The sequence below is a fragment of the Palaemon carinicauda genome, chromosome 30, assembly GCF_036898095.1.
Source record: "Palaemon carinicauda isolate YSFRI2023 chromosome 30, ASM3689809v2, whole genome shotgun sequence".
NCBI lineage: Eukaryota > Metazoa > Arthropoda > Malacostraca > Decapoda > Palaemonidae > Palaemon > Palaemon carinicauda.
The window spans coordinates 50555617-50573185 of NC_090754.1; the positions used below are offsets into that span (position 1 = coordinate 50555617).

Below are 17569 nucleotides of genomic sequence, written 5' to 3' on the forward strand. Positions count from 1 at the left end.
TAACGAATTTTTGCTTGACTTTGGAACCTCCTTTGACTAACTCTTTGGATTCAAGATGTCTGACATTTCGCAAGCCCCCTCCCATAGACGATGTAGGTCTTGCAATAGGCGTATTCCGAAGGCCTCGGTAGATCCTCACACCGCTTGTTCTGACTGTAGGGACAGACCCTGTCAGTTAGAAAATCGATGTGAGGAATGCGCCGGACTTTCGGAATTGGAATTTGTCCGTCTTTTGAAATATTCAACTAAGTTAGAGAGAGGTAGAGTTAGGAGGAGTTCTTCTCACTCTTCACTGTTTTCCTCACCTCATGATCCCCTACCTTTTCCTACCCCTGTAGTGGCTACCCCCGAACCTACTGTTTGCCCTCCGCCTGATATGTCTGTTGTTTTGCGTGCTATTCAGGCCTTAGGCGATAAAGTAGAGTCAGTGGTAAGTGACCATAAGTCTCTGATGGCCGAAGTAAAGGAACTTAAGGTCAAGAGTGCAGTGGGTGGAATTAGTGCCAGTGCTGTGACGAGTGCTAGTGTCAGTGCAGTGCCAAGTGCTAGTGTCAGTGCCAGTGTGGTGCGTGAGGATATTTCTGTGCGAGCCAGTCGTCCTCCCAGTCCGGGACCTCTTGCAAGCTCCCAAGCCCAGGGGAGAAGCAATGTCGAAGGGCATAAGGGTTCGGCAGGCCTTGTTAGGCGCACAGAAGTATCCTCGGTGGTTGCGGGCGTGTCTTCCAAAGACCGTCACTCCCACCTGCAGACGATTGAGCCCGTCTTTATCTCGTCCGCTGATCAACTGTCTGGGAAGAAACGTTGGTCTCAGGTCTCGAGACCGCTTAAACGCAGAGTCCAGTCCGCGAGTGCTCAGCCAGGTTGCAGTCATTGGCTCAGCTCTGACTCGCCTCAGTCATCTGTCGACTGCACTCCGCCCAAGAGGAGTAAGGTTCTGCCACAACAGAGCTCGACTGTTAAGGCTTTTCCTCAGTCTGCTGTCGTTTCTGCCGATCCCAAGTGGACTCTTCTTCAGTCCATGCAAGCACAGCTTTCGGACTTGATGCGTGAGTGTCGGGCTGAGAGTGTTGCGCCTCCGCCTCCGCCTACACTCCCTCCGCCTGCTCTCGCTCCGCCTGCGTTCGCTCCGCCTACGCTCGCTCCGCCTACGCTCGCTCCGCCTGATCGCAGTACCACCTGCCAGGCGTACGATGTTGAGCCACATTCTGAGTTTGCTGTTCCCAGTGGTGTTCAGCCTACGCCTTCGTTAAGGCAACCTTTGCTTTGGGATCAGGAGGATTATTCCTCTCTTCCTCCGCCTCCCCTTGCTGCTCCACCAGTGGTGCAACTCTCGGTTGAGGTACAACAACCTCTCCCGTCCATGAGTCAGTCTCCTCAGCTCTCGCTGCAGCGAGCTCAACCCTCCACCAGGCAAGCACCACTACACCTTGGCCCTGCGCCTCAGGAGCCTCAGCTTGCGAGACAATTACCTTGTTCTGCGCAGCCTCAACCTCATCCGCTCATACCACAGGAACAGGAACTTGCTACTCCGCTTCCGCCAACCGCTCAGCAAGCGCTTTCCTTGGGTTCAACCTCTCATGCTAGGAGTCAGCCTCCTCCACCCATGCGCCTTCCTTCTGCTTCGTCTGTTATTCAGCCTTTGCAGTCTGAGCCTCAGGTTTTCCCTCAACAGTCACTTGAAGAGGAAACCACTATTATTGTTCCTTCTCGTTCTGACTCTGCAGTTCAGCATTCTTGTCCGATCTCTTCGCTACACTCTGGTGATGAGGTTTCGGATGATGAGGAGGCACACCTGGATCCCTCATCAGACGTGGATGAATCCAAGCTTTCTCCACAGTCTATTGATTTTCGTAAGGTCTTGGCTCTACTTAGGGAGGTTTACCCAGACCACTTTGTCTCTGCTATTCCCCGCTCTCCGCCATCTGAGTTTTCGCTGGGCGTACAACAAGCTAAGTCCACCTATACTAAGCTAGTCCTAGCTAGATCCTCTAAGAGGGCTTTAAGGATCTTAGGGGAATGGCTGCAGTCTAAACAACACCTTGGCAAGACTTCTTTCATGTTCCCTCCAACGAAGCTCACTTCGAAAGCGAGCGTTTGGTATGCCACAGGAGAAGCACCAGGCTTGGGAGTACCTGCCTCTGCCCAGGCTGACTTCTCAAGTCTGGTAGACTCGCCTCGGAGAACTGCAATGAGACGCTCGAAGGTTTGTTGGACCTTCTCAGACCTGGATCACTTACTGAAAGGAATGTTTAGAGCATTTGAAATGTTCAACTTTCTAGACTGGTGCCTGGGGGCCCTCAGCAAGAAGACCTCTCCTGCGGACAAAGATTCTGCCATGCTTTTAATGTCCTGCATGGATAAAGCCATTAGGGATGGTTCGGGTGAGCTTGCGTCGATGTTTGTATCAGGGGTTTTGAAGAAAAGGGAACAACTGTGTACCTTCCTTTCCGCCAGCATTACACCTTGCCAACGGTCCCAACTCCTTTTTGCTCCGCTCTCGAAGTTCCTCTTCCCCGAAGAGCTGGTTAAGGACTTGTCTGCTGCCCTGATACAAAAGGATACACACGATCTTGTAGCCTCATCGGCTCGTAAGTCTAAGGTTGCTACCTCAGTCCCCAAGACTTATCGCTCCCCAGTGGCTGATACCCCTGCTACGAGGTTCATACCGCCCTTTCGTGGTAGAGCCCCCAGCCGAGGAAGCTCCCGTCCAGACTCTCACAGGAGCAAGTCTAGGAAAGGATCCAGGACATCTAAAGGGAAAAACTGACTCTCCGCATCTCCAGACAGCAGTAGGAGCCAGACTCAAGATCTTCTGGCAAGCCTGGGAGAAGAGAGGTGCAGACGCCCAGTCTGTCAGTTGGCTGAGGAACGGTTACAGGATTCCATTCTGCCTCAAACCACCTCTGACCACATCGCCCATCAACCTCTCTCCCAACTACAAAGAAGAGGACAAGAGGCTAGCATTGCACCAGGAGGTGTCGCTACTTGTGCAGAAGAAGGCAGTGGTTATAGTCCGGGACCATCAATCCCCGGGCTTCTACAACCGTCTCTTTCTTGTGGCCAAGAAGACAGGAGGTTGGAGACCGGTGCTGGACGTCAGCGCTCTCAACGAGTATGTCACCAAGCAGACGTTCACGATGGAGACGACGAAGTCGGTCTTAGCAGCGGTCAGACAGGAGGACTGGATGGTCTCGTTGGACTTGAAAGATGCATACTTTCACGTTCCTATTCATCCAGACTCCCAACCTTTCCTGAGATTCGTTTTTGGAAAGGTTGTCTACCAATTCCAAGCCCTGTGTTTTGGCCTAAGCACAGCTCCTATGGTCTTTACTCATCTGATGAGGAATGTAGCAAAATTCCTACACTTGTCGAACATCAGAGCCTCCCTCTACTTAGACGACTGGCTGTTGAGAGCCTCCACGAGTCGTCGTTGTCTGGAGAATCTCAATTGGACTTTAGACTTAATCAGAGACCTAGGTCTATTAGTCAACATAGAGAAGTCTCAACTCATTCCCTCCCAATCCATTGTGTACCTGGGAATGGAGATTCGGAGTCAGGATTTTCGGGCTTTTCCATCGGCCCCCAGGATAAGCCAGGCCCTAGAGTGCATCATGAGCATGCTGAAGAGGAGCAGTTGCTCAGTGAGACAGTGGATGAGTCTCACAGGGACCCTCTCATCACTGGCCCTGTTTGTCGAGCTAGGGAGACTCCACCTCCGCCCTCTTCAATTCCATCTTGCAGCTCATTGGGACAAGGGTTCGACTCTCGAAGCAGTCTCTATCCCTATCAACCAAGAGATGAAGACCACTCTCCTGTGGTGGAAGCACAACCTCCTTCTCAAGGAGGGTCTATCGTTGGCCATTCAGACCCCCAATCTTCATCTCTTCTCAGATGCATCGGACTCGGGCTGGGGTGCAACCTTGGACGGACGGGAATGCTCGGGAACGTGGAACAAGGAACAAGGATTACTCCACATCAACTGCAAGGAGCTGCTAGCAGTTCATCTAGCCCTGTTGAACTTCAAGTCCCTCCTGCTAGGCAAAGTGGTGGAGGTGAACTCAGACAATACCACAGCCTTGGCTTACATCTCCAAGCAAGGAGGGACCCATTCGAGGAGCCTATACGAGATCGCAAGGGACCTCCTCATTTGGTCAAGAGGTCTAAACCTCACTCTGGTCACGAGGTTCATTCAGGGCGATATGAACGTCTCAGCAGATCGCCTAAGCAGAAGGAATCAGGTCATTCCCACGGAATGGACCCTCCACAAGAGTGTGTGCAACAGACTTTGGACCTTGTGGGGTCAACCTACCATAGATCTGTTTGCCACCTCCATAACCAAGAGACTTCCGCTGTATTGTTCCCCTGTTCCAGACCCTGCAGCAGTTCATGTGGATGCTTTTCTACTGAACTGGTCCCATCTCGACCTGTACGCATTCCCACCGTTCAAGATAATAAACAAAGTTCTGCAGAAATTCGTCTCGCACGAAGGGACACGGCTGACGCTGGTTGCTCCCCTTTGGCCTGCAAGAGAATGGTTCACAGAGGTACTTCAATGGCTAGTCGACTTCCCCAGGACTCTACCTCTAAGAGTGGACCTTCTACGTCAACCTCACGTAGACAGGTTGCACCCAAACCTCCACGCTCTTCGGCTGACTGCCTTCAGACTGTCGAAAGATTCGCTAGAGCTAGAGGCTTTTCGAAGGAGGCAGCCAGTGCGATTGCCAGAGCAAGAAGGGTTTCCACTCGTAGAGTCTACCAGTCTAAGTGGGAGGTCTTCCGAAGCTGGTGTAGAGCCAATTCAATATCCTCTACCAATACCTCTGTGACCCAAATAGCTGACTTCCTTCTACATCTTAGGAATGAGAGATCCCTTTCAGCACCTACGATTAAAGGATATAGGAGTATGTTGGCTTCAGTTCTCCGCCACAGAGGTTTGGACCTGTCTTCCAACAAGGACCTTCAAGACATTCTTAAGTCTTTTGAGACGTCTAAAGAACGTCGTCTTTCCACTCCAGGCTGGAATCTAGACGTAGTCTTAAGGTTCCTTATGTCATCTAGGTTCGAACCTCTCCAGTCAGCTTCCTTCAAGGACCTTACCCTCAAGACTCTTTTTCTCGTTTGCCTTGCAACAGCTAAGAGAGTCAGTGAGGTTCATGCCTTCAGCAAGAACATTGGTTTCACAACCGAATCTGCAACATGTTCTTTTCAGCTTGGATTCCTAGCAAAGAACGAGCTTCCTTCACGTCCTTGGCCTAGATCGTTCGAAATACCTAGCCTCTCCAACATGGTAGGTAACGAACTAGAGAGAGTTCTTTGCCCTGTCAGAGCTCTCAAATATTATCTTAAGAGGTCTAAACCTATTCGAGGACAGTCAGAAGCCTTATGGTGTGCCATCAAGAGACCTTCGAGACCCATGTCCAAGAATGGGCTTTCGTATTATATAAGGCTTCTGATCAGAGAAGCACATTCTCACTTAAAGGAGGAAGACCTTGCATTGCTGAAGGTAAGGACCCACGAAGTAAGAGCCGTAGCTACTTCGATGGCCTTTAATAAAAACCGTTCTCTGCAGAGCATAATGGATGCAACCTATTGGAGGAGCAAGTCAGTGTTTGCATCATTTTATCTGAAAGATGTCCAGTCTCTTTACGAGAACTGCTACACCCTGGGACCATTCGTAGCAGCGAGTGCAGTAGTAGGTGAGGGCTCAGCCACTACATTCCCTTAATCCCATAACCTTTTTTAACCTTTCTCTTGAATACTTTTATTGTTGTTTTTATGGTTGTTACGGTAGGCTAAGAAGCCTTCCGCATCCTTTGATTTGGCGGGTGGTCTATTCATTCTTGAGAAGCGCCTGGGTTAAAGGTTTGGTAGAGGTCCTTTAGTAGGGGTTGCAACCCCGTGTACTTTGGCACCTTTGGGTTGATTCAGCCTCCAAGAGGAACGCTGCGCTCAGTAAGGAAGACGAACTTTAAATAAAGAGGCAGAGTAACGGTTCTATTCGACTTCCTTACCAGGTACTTATTATTTCATTGTTATTTGAGATAACTGTTATATGAAATATGGGATACTTAGCTATCCTTTAATCTTGTACACTGGTTTTCACCCACCTCCCTGGGTGTGAATCAGCTACATGATTATCGGGTAAGTTTAATATTGAAAAATGTTATTTTTATTAGTAAAATAAATTTTTGAATATACTTACCCGATAATCATGATTTAATCGACCCTCCCTTCCTCCCCAGAGAGAACCAGTGGACCGAGGAATAATTGAGGAGGTGTCAACAAGAAGTACTTGAGTACCTGGCCACAGGTGGCGCTGGTAAGTACACCCCCTTCTAGTATTGTGATAGCTGGCGTATCCCTCCATAGAATTCTGTCGGGCAACGGAGTTGACAGCTACATGATTATCGGGTAAGTATATTCAAAAATTTATTTTACTAATAAAAATAACATATTCTGTTGATTTTCCTATTAGCTGGTTAATTACTTGGATATGGTCAGTTGTTGAATACCCACTTATAAAGCCTGCCTACTATTTTGATTAATTAAAGTCTTTCTATATCATCTCTTGGATTTTACTCTTATTTCCAATCTTTTCTGTATTAGGATTCTTATATAGAGTTAAAAGAGGGCTATATATTGTTCTTCAGAGGATATGAAAGGGACTAAGAAAGTGGTGGGGGTTTTCCTGTTATTAAAAATTTTGCAGGTACCAGAAGAATTTTGTAGTATTAGTGATAGAATTGTAGGATTGATTATCAGACTAAATTAGAATATAAACTGAAGATCATTTAAACATATGCACCAACAACATCCTATACAGAGGAAGTAGAAACTTTTTATGAAGATCTGGAGATATCCTTGAAAAGACAGTACTCAATTTACATGTTTTTGGGTGATTCAATGCTAAAGTAGGCCAAAAAAAAAGAGAGGAGAATCATCAATTGGTAAATTTGGAGTAAGCACAAGAAATGACAGAGGAGATATGCTTGTAGAATTTGATGAAAGAAACAATCTTAAAATCATGAATACCTTTTTTTTATAAAAAGTAGCATAGAAGATGGACATGGAGAACCCAGATGGAGAAACAAAAAACAAAATAGATTTTATTTTCAGTGAAATACTACCGCTAGAGAGTTACAGTATTGGGTCCTTTGACTGGCCAAACAGTACTACATTGGATCTCTATCTCTGGTAACGGCTTATTTTTCGTTTGCCTATTCTTTACACATCCCCCACTGTCTTCATACACCTGACAACACTGAGATTACTAAACAATTCGTTTTCACTCAAGGGATTAACTACTGCACTGTAATTGTTCAGTGACTACTTTTCTCTTGGTAAGGGTAAAAAAGACTTTAGCTTTGGTAAGCAGCTCATCTAGGAGAAACAATCCAAAATCAAACTTTTGTTCTCTAGTCTTGGGTAGTGCTATAACCTCTGTACCATGGTCTTCTCCTGTACAGTTCGCTTGCTTGAGGGTACACTTGGGCACACTATTCTATCTTATCTCTCTTCCTCTTGTTTTTTAAAAGTCTTATATACAGTAGTTTATATAGGAAAGATCTATTTTAATGTTTTTACTGTTCTAAAAATATTTTATTTCAATTGTTCATTACTTCTCATATTGTTTGTTAATTTCCTTTCCTCATTGGGCTATTTTTCCTGTTGGAGTCATTGGGCTTATAGCATCCTGCTTTTCCAACTAGGGTTGTAGCTTAGCTAGTAATAATAATAATAATAATAATAATAATAATAATATAATAGATTTAATTATATATATAGTTTATTTATATACACTTCCATTTGTACCCTTGTAAGAGAAAGTGCCATCAGTTAACCTCAAGCTGTGCACTGTAGGCATTACTTTCAGGTCTTTGCATTATCCTCTTTGTCCCCTAGCTACACTCACTTTTTAGCCTTCTTCTATATATACGGTCACACTTTCTCCCTCACATCTTGCAGTCCAACCTCTTTAACATTTACGTCATACTGCAACTCTGGTGTTTTATACCAATTGCTCATTGGCACTAAATGGCCTTCCAGGGCTCAGTGCTGGGCCTTATGGCCAAAATTCCTGAATCCAAACTTTCATTATTTCTTTCAATTTTTTTCTGCTTTCTTATTTTTGACTAACATATTGATAAGATGGCAACATTCCCAAGGAAATACTGTAATGTTTTTGGATATACACTACTATAAGATAAAGTTCATGTATGATTGTACAGTGCTAATCAACAAAAATTAACAATTCAGAAATGATTTTGCTCTTTTTTTTTTTTTAGAAATTGCAAGAGGAAGAAAAGCAGACTCAAACAGCAGCTTTAAATCAGTGGCACCAGGTATCAGAAAACCTTCATCAGCTTCAGGGTTCCACCAACACTCCATGGTGGCGTAAAGGTCGTGCAAGATTGGCTGAAGAACCCCAAGATCACGCACCTATTTTGAGTCGGGTAAAGATGGCAACTGTTACTTTCAATTTTGTCTTAGGCTTTGGAAATGTATAAATTTTTCAATATTAAACTTACCCGATAATCATGTAGCTGTCAACTCCGTTGCCCGACAGAATTCTATGGAGGGATACGCCAGCTATCACAATACTAGAAGGGGGTGTATTTACCAGCGCCACCTGTGGCCAGGTACTCAAGTACTTCTTGTTGACACCTCCTCAATTATTCCTCTGTCGTGCTTCCGGCAAGACGTTCTGGGATACGCTTATGTTCTTGGAGTATTTTCACGACTTTGGTGAAGTATTTCTCTTTGATTTCGGCTGTCGCTTTACTGGAAAACTTCTATATTAGCTTAGTTAGCTTTTGGAATTAATTTGATTAATTTTGGTGACGAGAGAGTATGAACTCTCGTTCACCTTTCAATGGCCGACCCTTCCCTTAGACGGAAGTGTTGGTGTCTAAGAGAGTATAGACTCTCTTTCTTAATTTTGCTTAACAAAAGTTATAGATTTATTTTATATCTCTCCGCCTCTTATAGGCCTCTTCGATTAACTTCCTTTTATTATAATCTCATTAAAATTAATTTTTATATTTGTTTATATTCGACCTTCCTAATAGTAGGCGGTCTTTTACCGAAGTTAATAAACTTTGAGCCCGTCATTTCGGTTTTACCTGTTAACATATTATGCTATTTCCGCCACAGAGTTTGAAAGATTTTCTTTGACAGTCTCGTACTGTTTTCAAAGCTGAACTAACGTTTTGTTTTGTCTCTGCAGTTGTTGACGTTCAGAACGTTCAACTTGCACTCTATCGTTACGATAGAGAAAGAATGTTCACGGTTTCACGTTGCAGTAAGAGTAACCGTGTCTAGCGTTTTGTTCATTCTTTCTTAACTTAATGGTTTTGATCCTAATAAAGGAACTTTTCCTTTAACAATAATATGTTTTAACGATATATATGATTGGGCTCTTCTCTCAGGTTCTAAGTCAAGAGAGAGAGAGAGAGAGAGAGATAGAGACGGAGGGAGAAAGAGGATAAACGTTTCATTCAAGCCTGCCAGGCGTACGAGTAACGTCGTTATCGTTTTTTTTTGCTCTTCTCCCTAGTCTCTTTAGGGGAAGAAACTAAACGTTTCTAGAGTGATCTAGTGTTTAGTCTCTTTCCAACCACTGATTTATCTTTCATTAGATTTTTCTGTTACATTGTAATTCTGTTTTCGCAATTACTAACTTTGAGAAAGGATAGAATTGCGTATTTCAGGTACAAACCACTTAAAGTTTCGAGTTCAGTGAAATAAGTGCAAACAGAAATCAAAGTGATAAGTGATTAGTGCGTGAGGGTACTTTTGTGCGCGCCAGTTGTCCTCCCAGTCCGGGACCTCTTGCAAGCTCCCAAGCCCAGGGGAGAAGCAATGTCGAAGGGCATAAGGGTTCAGCAGGCCTTGATCGGCGCACAGAAGTATTCTCGGTGGTTGTGGGCGTGTCTTACCGAGACCGTCACTCCCACCCGCAGACGATTGAGCCCTTATTTTGCTCGTCTGCAGAAGAGATTAGGGGAGAAAATAAAAGCAGAGTAACGCTGGTCTCAGGTCTCAAGACTTCTTAAACGTTAAGTCCAGACCTATGCCAGACGTACGAAGTTAAAGTTCACAACCCGAATGCAGTCATTGGGTTAGCTCTGACTCTCCTCAGTCATCAGTTGATTACACTCCGACTAAGAGGAGTAAGGTTCTGCCACAACAGATCTCTGCTGTTAAGGCTTTACCTCAGCAGAACTTAGTGTCTGCCGACCCCAAGTTAACTCTACTGCAGTCCATACAGTCACAACTTTCGGTCTTGATGCGTGAGTGTCGGGCTGAGAGTGTTGCACCGCCTGCACTCCCTCCACCTGTTCTCGCTGCACCTGTGCTCGCCCAGCCTGCACCTGCTCCGCCTGGTCGCAGCACCATCTGCCAGGCGTACGATGTTGTGAACTCTACTACAGTCCATGCAAGCACAGCTTTCGGACTTGATGAGTGAGTGTCGGGCTGAGAGTGTTGCTCCTCCGCCTCCGCCTACACTCCCTCCTCCTACACTCGCTCCGCCTGATCACAGTACCATCTGCCAGGCGTACGATGTTGTGGACTCTACTACAGTCCATGCAAGCACAGCTTTCGGACTTGATGAGTGAGTGTCGGGCTGAGAGTGTTGCTCCTACGCCTCCGCCTACACTCCCTCCTCCTACACTCGCTCCGCCTGATCACAGTACCATCTGCCAGGCGTATGATGTTGTGGACTCTACTACAGTCCATGCAAGCACAGCTTTCGGACTTGATGCGTGAGTGTCGGGCTGAGAGTGTTGCACCTCCTGCACTCCCTCCTCCTGTTCTCGCTGCACCTGTGCTCGCCCAGCCTGCACCTGCTCCGCCTGTGCTCGCTCAGCCTGCACCTGCTCCGCCTGGTCGCAGCACCATCTGCCAGGCGTACGATGTTGAACCACTTTCTGAGTTTGCTGTTCACAGTGTTGTTCAGCCTCAGCCTTCTTTAAGGCAACCCTTGCTTTGGGATCAGGAGAGTTACACTCTTCCTCCTCCTCCCCTTGCTGCTCCACCAGTGGTGCAACTCTCGGTTGGGGTACAACAACCTCTCCCCTCCGTGAGTCTGTCTGCTCAACCAGCGCTGCACCGAGTTCAACCCTCATCTTGGCAAGCTCATCTACACCATGCACTTGCGCCTCAGGAGCCTCAGCTTGCTAGAACTTTACCTTGTTCTGCGCAGCCTCAACCTTCTCATGCTCCACTCATCTCTCAGGAACAGGAACGGACTACTCCGCCTCCGTCCTCCGCTCAGCTGGTGCAATCCTTGGGTGCAACTCTTGCTAGGAGTCAACCTCCTTCACCCTTGCACCTGCCTTCTGCTCCGTCTGTTGTTCAGCCTATGCAGTCTGAACCTCAGGTTTTCCCTCAAGTTGAGGAAACCTCTGTTGTTGTTCCAGCTCGTTCTGACTCTGCTGTTCAGCATACCATGGTTTAAACCCCATGCAAGCATGCATAAAGCACTCTAGCACTGGTCATGGAATTTCTGAGAAATGTTAAACGCCATGCACACGCTCTGCTTTCCTTTCAGCAGGCTCTGCTTACAGCAGGCTCTACTTACTACATGCTCAGCATTCAGCATGCTCTGCATTCAGCATGCTCTGCATACAACATGCTCTGCATACAGCATGCTCTGCATTCAGCATGCTCTGCATACAACATGCTCTACATACAGCATGCTCTGCATACAGCATACTCTGCATACATCATGCTCTGCATACCTTACCGCATGCTTCTCAACACATCTTGGGTTGTTGCCAACTCACTAGACTGTCAAGCAGTTTCATAACGTTGTCTTCTAGTCTGCTGCTTTGCACCAGTGAACCCTCACTCAGAGAACTTAGCTTTTCTAGGATAAGGTCCCTGTAGATGAGAAAGTTCTTTTCTCCCTCCTTCTGATATTCCCTTGAGGACTCTGTCATTTGGAGGGAGCCTTTAGCTGCATAACCTCTTATGGACTTTTATTTAAGCATAACATGCTTACAGGGAAGGTAATGGTTACACTTCAGCCGCTAATCCCGTCTGTTACCACACCTGCTCCCATAGACCTTGAGCTGTGTTGCATGACATGCAGTCCAAGCTTAGTCCTTGTTAGAGGATTTTTTGTTTACGGAGTCAATGTGTCACGGGGAAGACGTTCAACAACCAACAGAAGGGACTTGTTGTGACGCAGTGGGCAACCTCAGCAACCCGTTAAGGAGTTGTCTGTACGACCCAGACAGTCTAGACAGATTCGGGTTGTCACTGTACTTCCTCGCTTGCCCATGATTGACAGTTTACAGACTGTGCAGCAGTATCATGATCTTGTGTCCGGCTCCGTCAGACGACTGGCTTTTAAGAGCTCCCTCAAGTCGTCGCTGTCTGGAGATTTTCAAATGGACTATGGATCTGACCAAGGAACTGGGCCTCCTGGTCAATTTTGAGGAGTCTCAGCTCGTTCCATCCCAGACCATTGTCTCCTTGGGTATGGATCTTCAGAGTCGAGCTTTTCGGACTTGTCCGTCGGCCCCAAGGATCTTCCAAGCCCTAGAATGCATCCAGAGCATGCTGAGAAGGAACCGATGCTTAGTCAGGCAGTGGATGAGTCTAACAGGGACACTTTCATCGCTGGCCCTGTTCATCGAGTTAGGGAGACTCCACCTCCGCCCCCTTCAGTATCATCTAGCTGCTCACTGGATAAAGGACATGACGCTAGAGACGGGCTCAGTTCCTGTTTCCGAAGAGATGAGGTCTACTCTAACGTGGTGGAAGAACAGCATTCTTCTCAAGGAAGGTCTACCATTGGCTGTTCAGTCCTCCGACCACCGTCTCTTCTCGGACGCATCGGACACGGGCTGGGGTGCGACACTGGACGGACAGGAATGCTCGGGAACATGGAATCAGGAGCAAAGGACACTTCACATCTATTGCAAGGAGTTGTTGGCAGTTCATTTGGCCTTGATAAACTTCAAGTCCCTCCAGCTTAACAAGGTGGTGGAGGTGAACTCCGACTACACCACAGCCTTGGCTTATATCTCCAAGCAGGGAGGGACTCATTCGAGGAAGTTGTTCGAGATCGCAAGGGACCTCCTCATTTGGTCAAAAGATCGAAAGCTCACGCTGGTAACGAGGCTCATTCAGGGCGATATGAATGTCATGGCAGATCGCCTCAGCCGGAAGGGTCAGGTCTTCCCCACAGAGTGGACCCTTCACAAGAATGTTTGCAGCAGACTTTGGGCCCTGTGGGGTCAGCCAACCATAGATCTATTCGCTACCTCGATGACCAAGAGGCTCCTCTTGTATTGTTCTCCGATTCCAGACCCAGCAGCAGTTCGCGTGGATGCCTTTCTGCTGGATTGGTCCCATCTCAACCTGTATGCATTCCCGCCGTTCAAGATTGTCAACAGGGTACTTCAGAAGTTCGCCTCTCACAAAGGGACACGGCTGACGTTGGTTGCTCCCCTCTGGCCCGCGAGAGAATGGTTCACTGAGGTACTGCAATGGCTGGTCGACGTTCCCAGGACTCTTCCTCCTAGAGTGGACCTTCTGCGTCAACCTCACGTAAAGAAGGTACACCCAACCTCCACGCTCTTCGTCTGACTGCCTTCAGACTATCGAAAGACTCTCAAGAGCTAGAGGCTTTTCGAAGGAGGCAGCCAGAGCGATTGCCAGAGCAAGGACGACATCCACTCTCAGAGTCTATCAGTCTTTATGGGAAGTCTTCCGAAGCTGGTGCAAGGCCAATGCAGTTTTCCTCAACCAGTACCAATGTAACCCAGATTGCTGACTTCCTGTTACATCTAAGGAACGTAAGCTCCCTATCAGCTCCTACGATCAAGGGTTACAGAAGTTTGTTGGCAGCGGTTTTCCGCCACAGAGGCTTGGATCTTTCCTCCAACAAAGATCTTCAGGACCTCCTTAGGTCTTTTGAGACCTCAAAGGAACGTCGGTTGTCCACTCCAGGCTGGAATCTAGACGTGGTCCTAAGGTTCCTAATGTCATCAGGATTTGAACCGCTCCAATCAGCCTCTTTTAAGGACCTCACATTAAAAAACTCTTTTCCTCGTGTGCTTAGCAACAGGTAAAAGAGTAAGTGAGATCCACGCCTTCAGCAGGAACATAGGTTTCACATCTGAAACGGCTACATGTTCCTTACAGCTCGGTTTTTTGGCTAAAAACGAGCTTCCTTCCCGTCCTTGGCCTAAGTCGTTCGAGATCCCAAGCCTGTCCAACATGGTGGGGAACGAACTGGAGAGAGTACTTTGCCCAGTTAGAGCTCTTAAGTACTATCTAAAGGTCAAAACCATTACGAGGACAATCAGAAGCCTTATGGTGTGCTATCAAGAAGCCTTCTCTACCAATGTCTAAGAACTCAGTTTCTTACTACATCAGGCTTCTGATTAGAGAAGCAAATTCTCATCTGAAGGAAGAAGACCTTGCTTTGCTGAAGGTAAGGACACATGAAGTGAGAGCTGTGGCTACTTCAGTGGCCTTCAAACAGAACCGTTCTCTGCAGAGTGTTATGGATGCAACCTATTGGACAAACAAGTCAGTGTTCGCATCATTCTATCTCAAAGATGTCCAGTCTCTTTACGAGTACTGCTACACCCTGGGTCTATTCGTAGCAACGAATGCAGTAGTAGGCGAGGGCTCAGCCACTACATTCCCATAATCCCATAACTTTTTAACCTTTCTCTTGAATACTTTTTATGGGTTGTACGGTCGGCTAAGAAGCCTTCCACATCCTTGTTGATTTGGCGGGTGGTCAATTCTTTCTTGAGAAGCGCCAAGGTTAAAGGTTGTGATGAGGTCCTTTAGTATGGGTTGCAGCCCTGTATACTTTAGCACCTTTGAGTTGATTCAGCCTCCCAAGAGGAACGCTGCGCTCAGTAAGGAAGACGATCTTATTAAAGGCAGAGTAACGGTTCAAGTCGACTTCCTTACCAGGTACTTATTATTTCATTGTTATTGTGGATAACTGATTATATGAAATATGGGATACTTAGCTATCCTTTAATCTTGTACACTGGTTTTCACCCACCCCCCTGGGTGTGAATCAGCTACATGATTATCGGGTAAGTTTAATATTGAAAAATGTTATTTTTATTAATAAAATAAATTTTTGAATATACTTACCCGATAATCATGATTTAATCGACCCTCCCTTCCTCCCCATAGAGAACCAGTGGACCGAGGAATAATTGAGGAGGTGTCAACAAGAAGTACTTGAGTACCTGGCCACAGGTGGCGCTGGTAAATACACCCCCTTCTAGTATTGTGATAGCTGGCGTATCCCTCCATAGAATTCTGTCGGGCAACGGAGTTGACAGCTACATGATTATCGGGTAAGTATATTCAAAAATTTATTTTATTAATAAAAATAACATATTTATGTAGTTTATTCATTCAGAGTGAGATGGATTCTCCACAAAGAACATGTTTAATTTGAAGAGTCAACAAGACCCCATAAGCATTAGAATTATTTAAAAAGTTAAATTGGTATATTGAATTAAAGATGTTTATTTGTCTGAGTACCGAAGAATCATATGTAATTGTGGGAGTAAACACAGAATAACTAGTCCCAACGAAACTGGTATAAGAAGTAGAAAACTATACATTATATATATTCATACAAATTTCTGATCTCAGTCAATATTACATCTGAGAAACAAGTCTCAGAATCCATATCTTGAGCTTTAAAAAGCCTCTATAGTTGAATTTATTGGCAGGAAAGCTTGTGGCAGGTGGAGCCTGTTATCAACTTTATCACTTTTAACAGCTTTAATTGCTAATGACCCCATTCAGGAACTTATGGTCTGTTTAATTTCTTATTCCTGATCTAAATATTAATCTGTCGCTGTCATTGCATGAGATTTTTCACAATACTGTACAGTACTGACCATCCTTTGCATTCAGATCATCTCAGACAATAGCATCCTGTTCATAATACTAGGAATGGAGTTAATTCTAATCGTCATGGCTTCATCATAAGGCTCAATACTGCACTGTATTATAAAAGGTTTATTCCAGCTGTGCCCAAGTTGTGGAATGGTCTTTCTAATCAAGTGGTTGAATTTGTGGAACTTCAAAAGTTCAAACTTGCAGCCAATGTTTTTATGTTGAGCAGGCTGATATAAGTAACTTTTTATAGTTTATATATGAAAGATCTATTTTAATGATGTTACTGTTCTTAAAATACTTTATTTTAATTGTTCATTACTTCTCCTGCAGTTTAATTCCTTAGTTCCTTTCCTTACTGGGCTATTTTTCCCTGTTGGAGCCCCTGGACTTATAGCATCCTGCGTTTCCAACTAGGGTTGTAGCTGAGCTAGTAATAATAATAGGATGGAATTGGTCTCCTTAGGAAAAGAGACTCCTAAGCTTCTTTAATGTCTTCCTAGGGATTCTTTTAATTGCTTTGGAAAATCATTCCTCAAGCTCCAATTTCTTTGCTTCAGCTTTTATAGATGTTCAAAGCTTTAACAGAATTCATATCTATTCGAAAATTAACATTGCTATATGGAGTAACTGTATTTTGATATGATCATAATCTTTTACAGTACATCAGTTTGTCTCTGTATGGAGTTAAGACATGAAATTATTCTATCTCCTTTCTTCTGTCCTGAACTCTGTCTCTCTGAGCTCCCACCATCTCTACGTCTTAATCTATTCCCTTCTTTCATAATTTCATGTGTCTGGCATTAGTCTAACCATCTTTTCATCCACTGTTTTTATAGTACTTAGTATATTCATATAGATACTTTATAAATTCTAGGAATCAAATGCAATATCGGCAGAGTTCATTTTTGTATGTATTTGTTCTTTTTTTTGTTCATCCATCAAGATGTCTTAAGAACCATTAAAGATTAAACAAACATGCAAAAAACATTGTAATTAGATCAAGAATAAGTCAGTAAGTCCTGGAAAACATTTTGTTTGATTTTTGACTGACTTTTCCCAATGAAAAAAAAAACTAAACAAAGTACAGGACTTGGAAGCTTAATGCACAAAATGTATAACCTAAACTTATAAAAATGAAAGTCAGGGTGACTTTATATAAAAATGAAAGTCAGGGTGACTGTAATCTTTGTTTTTTTTTCAGTTTTGTTGCTTACACTGTTGGAGGTCATTGGATGTCTTATTATAAGTCTAATTCCAAATGTATTGATTTATTTATAGCCACTATAGTGACTTATCAACAACTGTTCTTTGGATTATAATACTTAAAAGATTTAATCTTGAGAAATGTTGTCCTTCTCTCATCTGTCTAAGTCTGAAAACAAAGACCTCATGTTCAAAATGGTTGAATGCAACACTAGAGTCAAGACCAAATTATACAAACTAGGTACCAGAATATGAATTTCTTTATAACATAAAAATTCAAAGTACACTATAAGGACCCAAGTCCTTATAAAAACCAAACTAAATCAAGCATCTCATAACGTCCCCCTCAATGTTTTTATTACGACACAGGTACACACTCAATCATGAATGTTCTTAAAGATTATTTTAACCCTTTTACCCCCAATGGACGTACTGGTACATTTCACAAAACTCATCCCTTTAC

General features: G+C 44.8%; 1 protein-coding gene across 2 annotated transcripts in view; it reads left to right on the top strand.

The window, feature by feature from the left end:
- LOC137623096 (uncharacterized) overlaps positions 1-17569 on the top strand; it is a 62013-nt gene that overhangs the window by 25463 nt on the left and 18981 nt on the right. For both annotated transcript variants that reach the window (XM_068353755.1, XM_068353756.1), the window contains exon 3: positions 8286-8453. In XM_068353755.1, coding sequence (XP_068209856.1) covers positions 8286-8453 — 168 coding nt within the window. The remainder of the gene's footprint in view (positions 1-8285; positions 8454-17569) is intronic.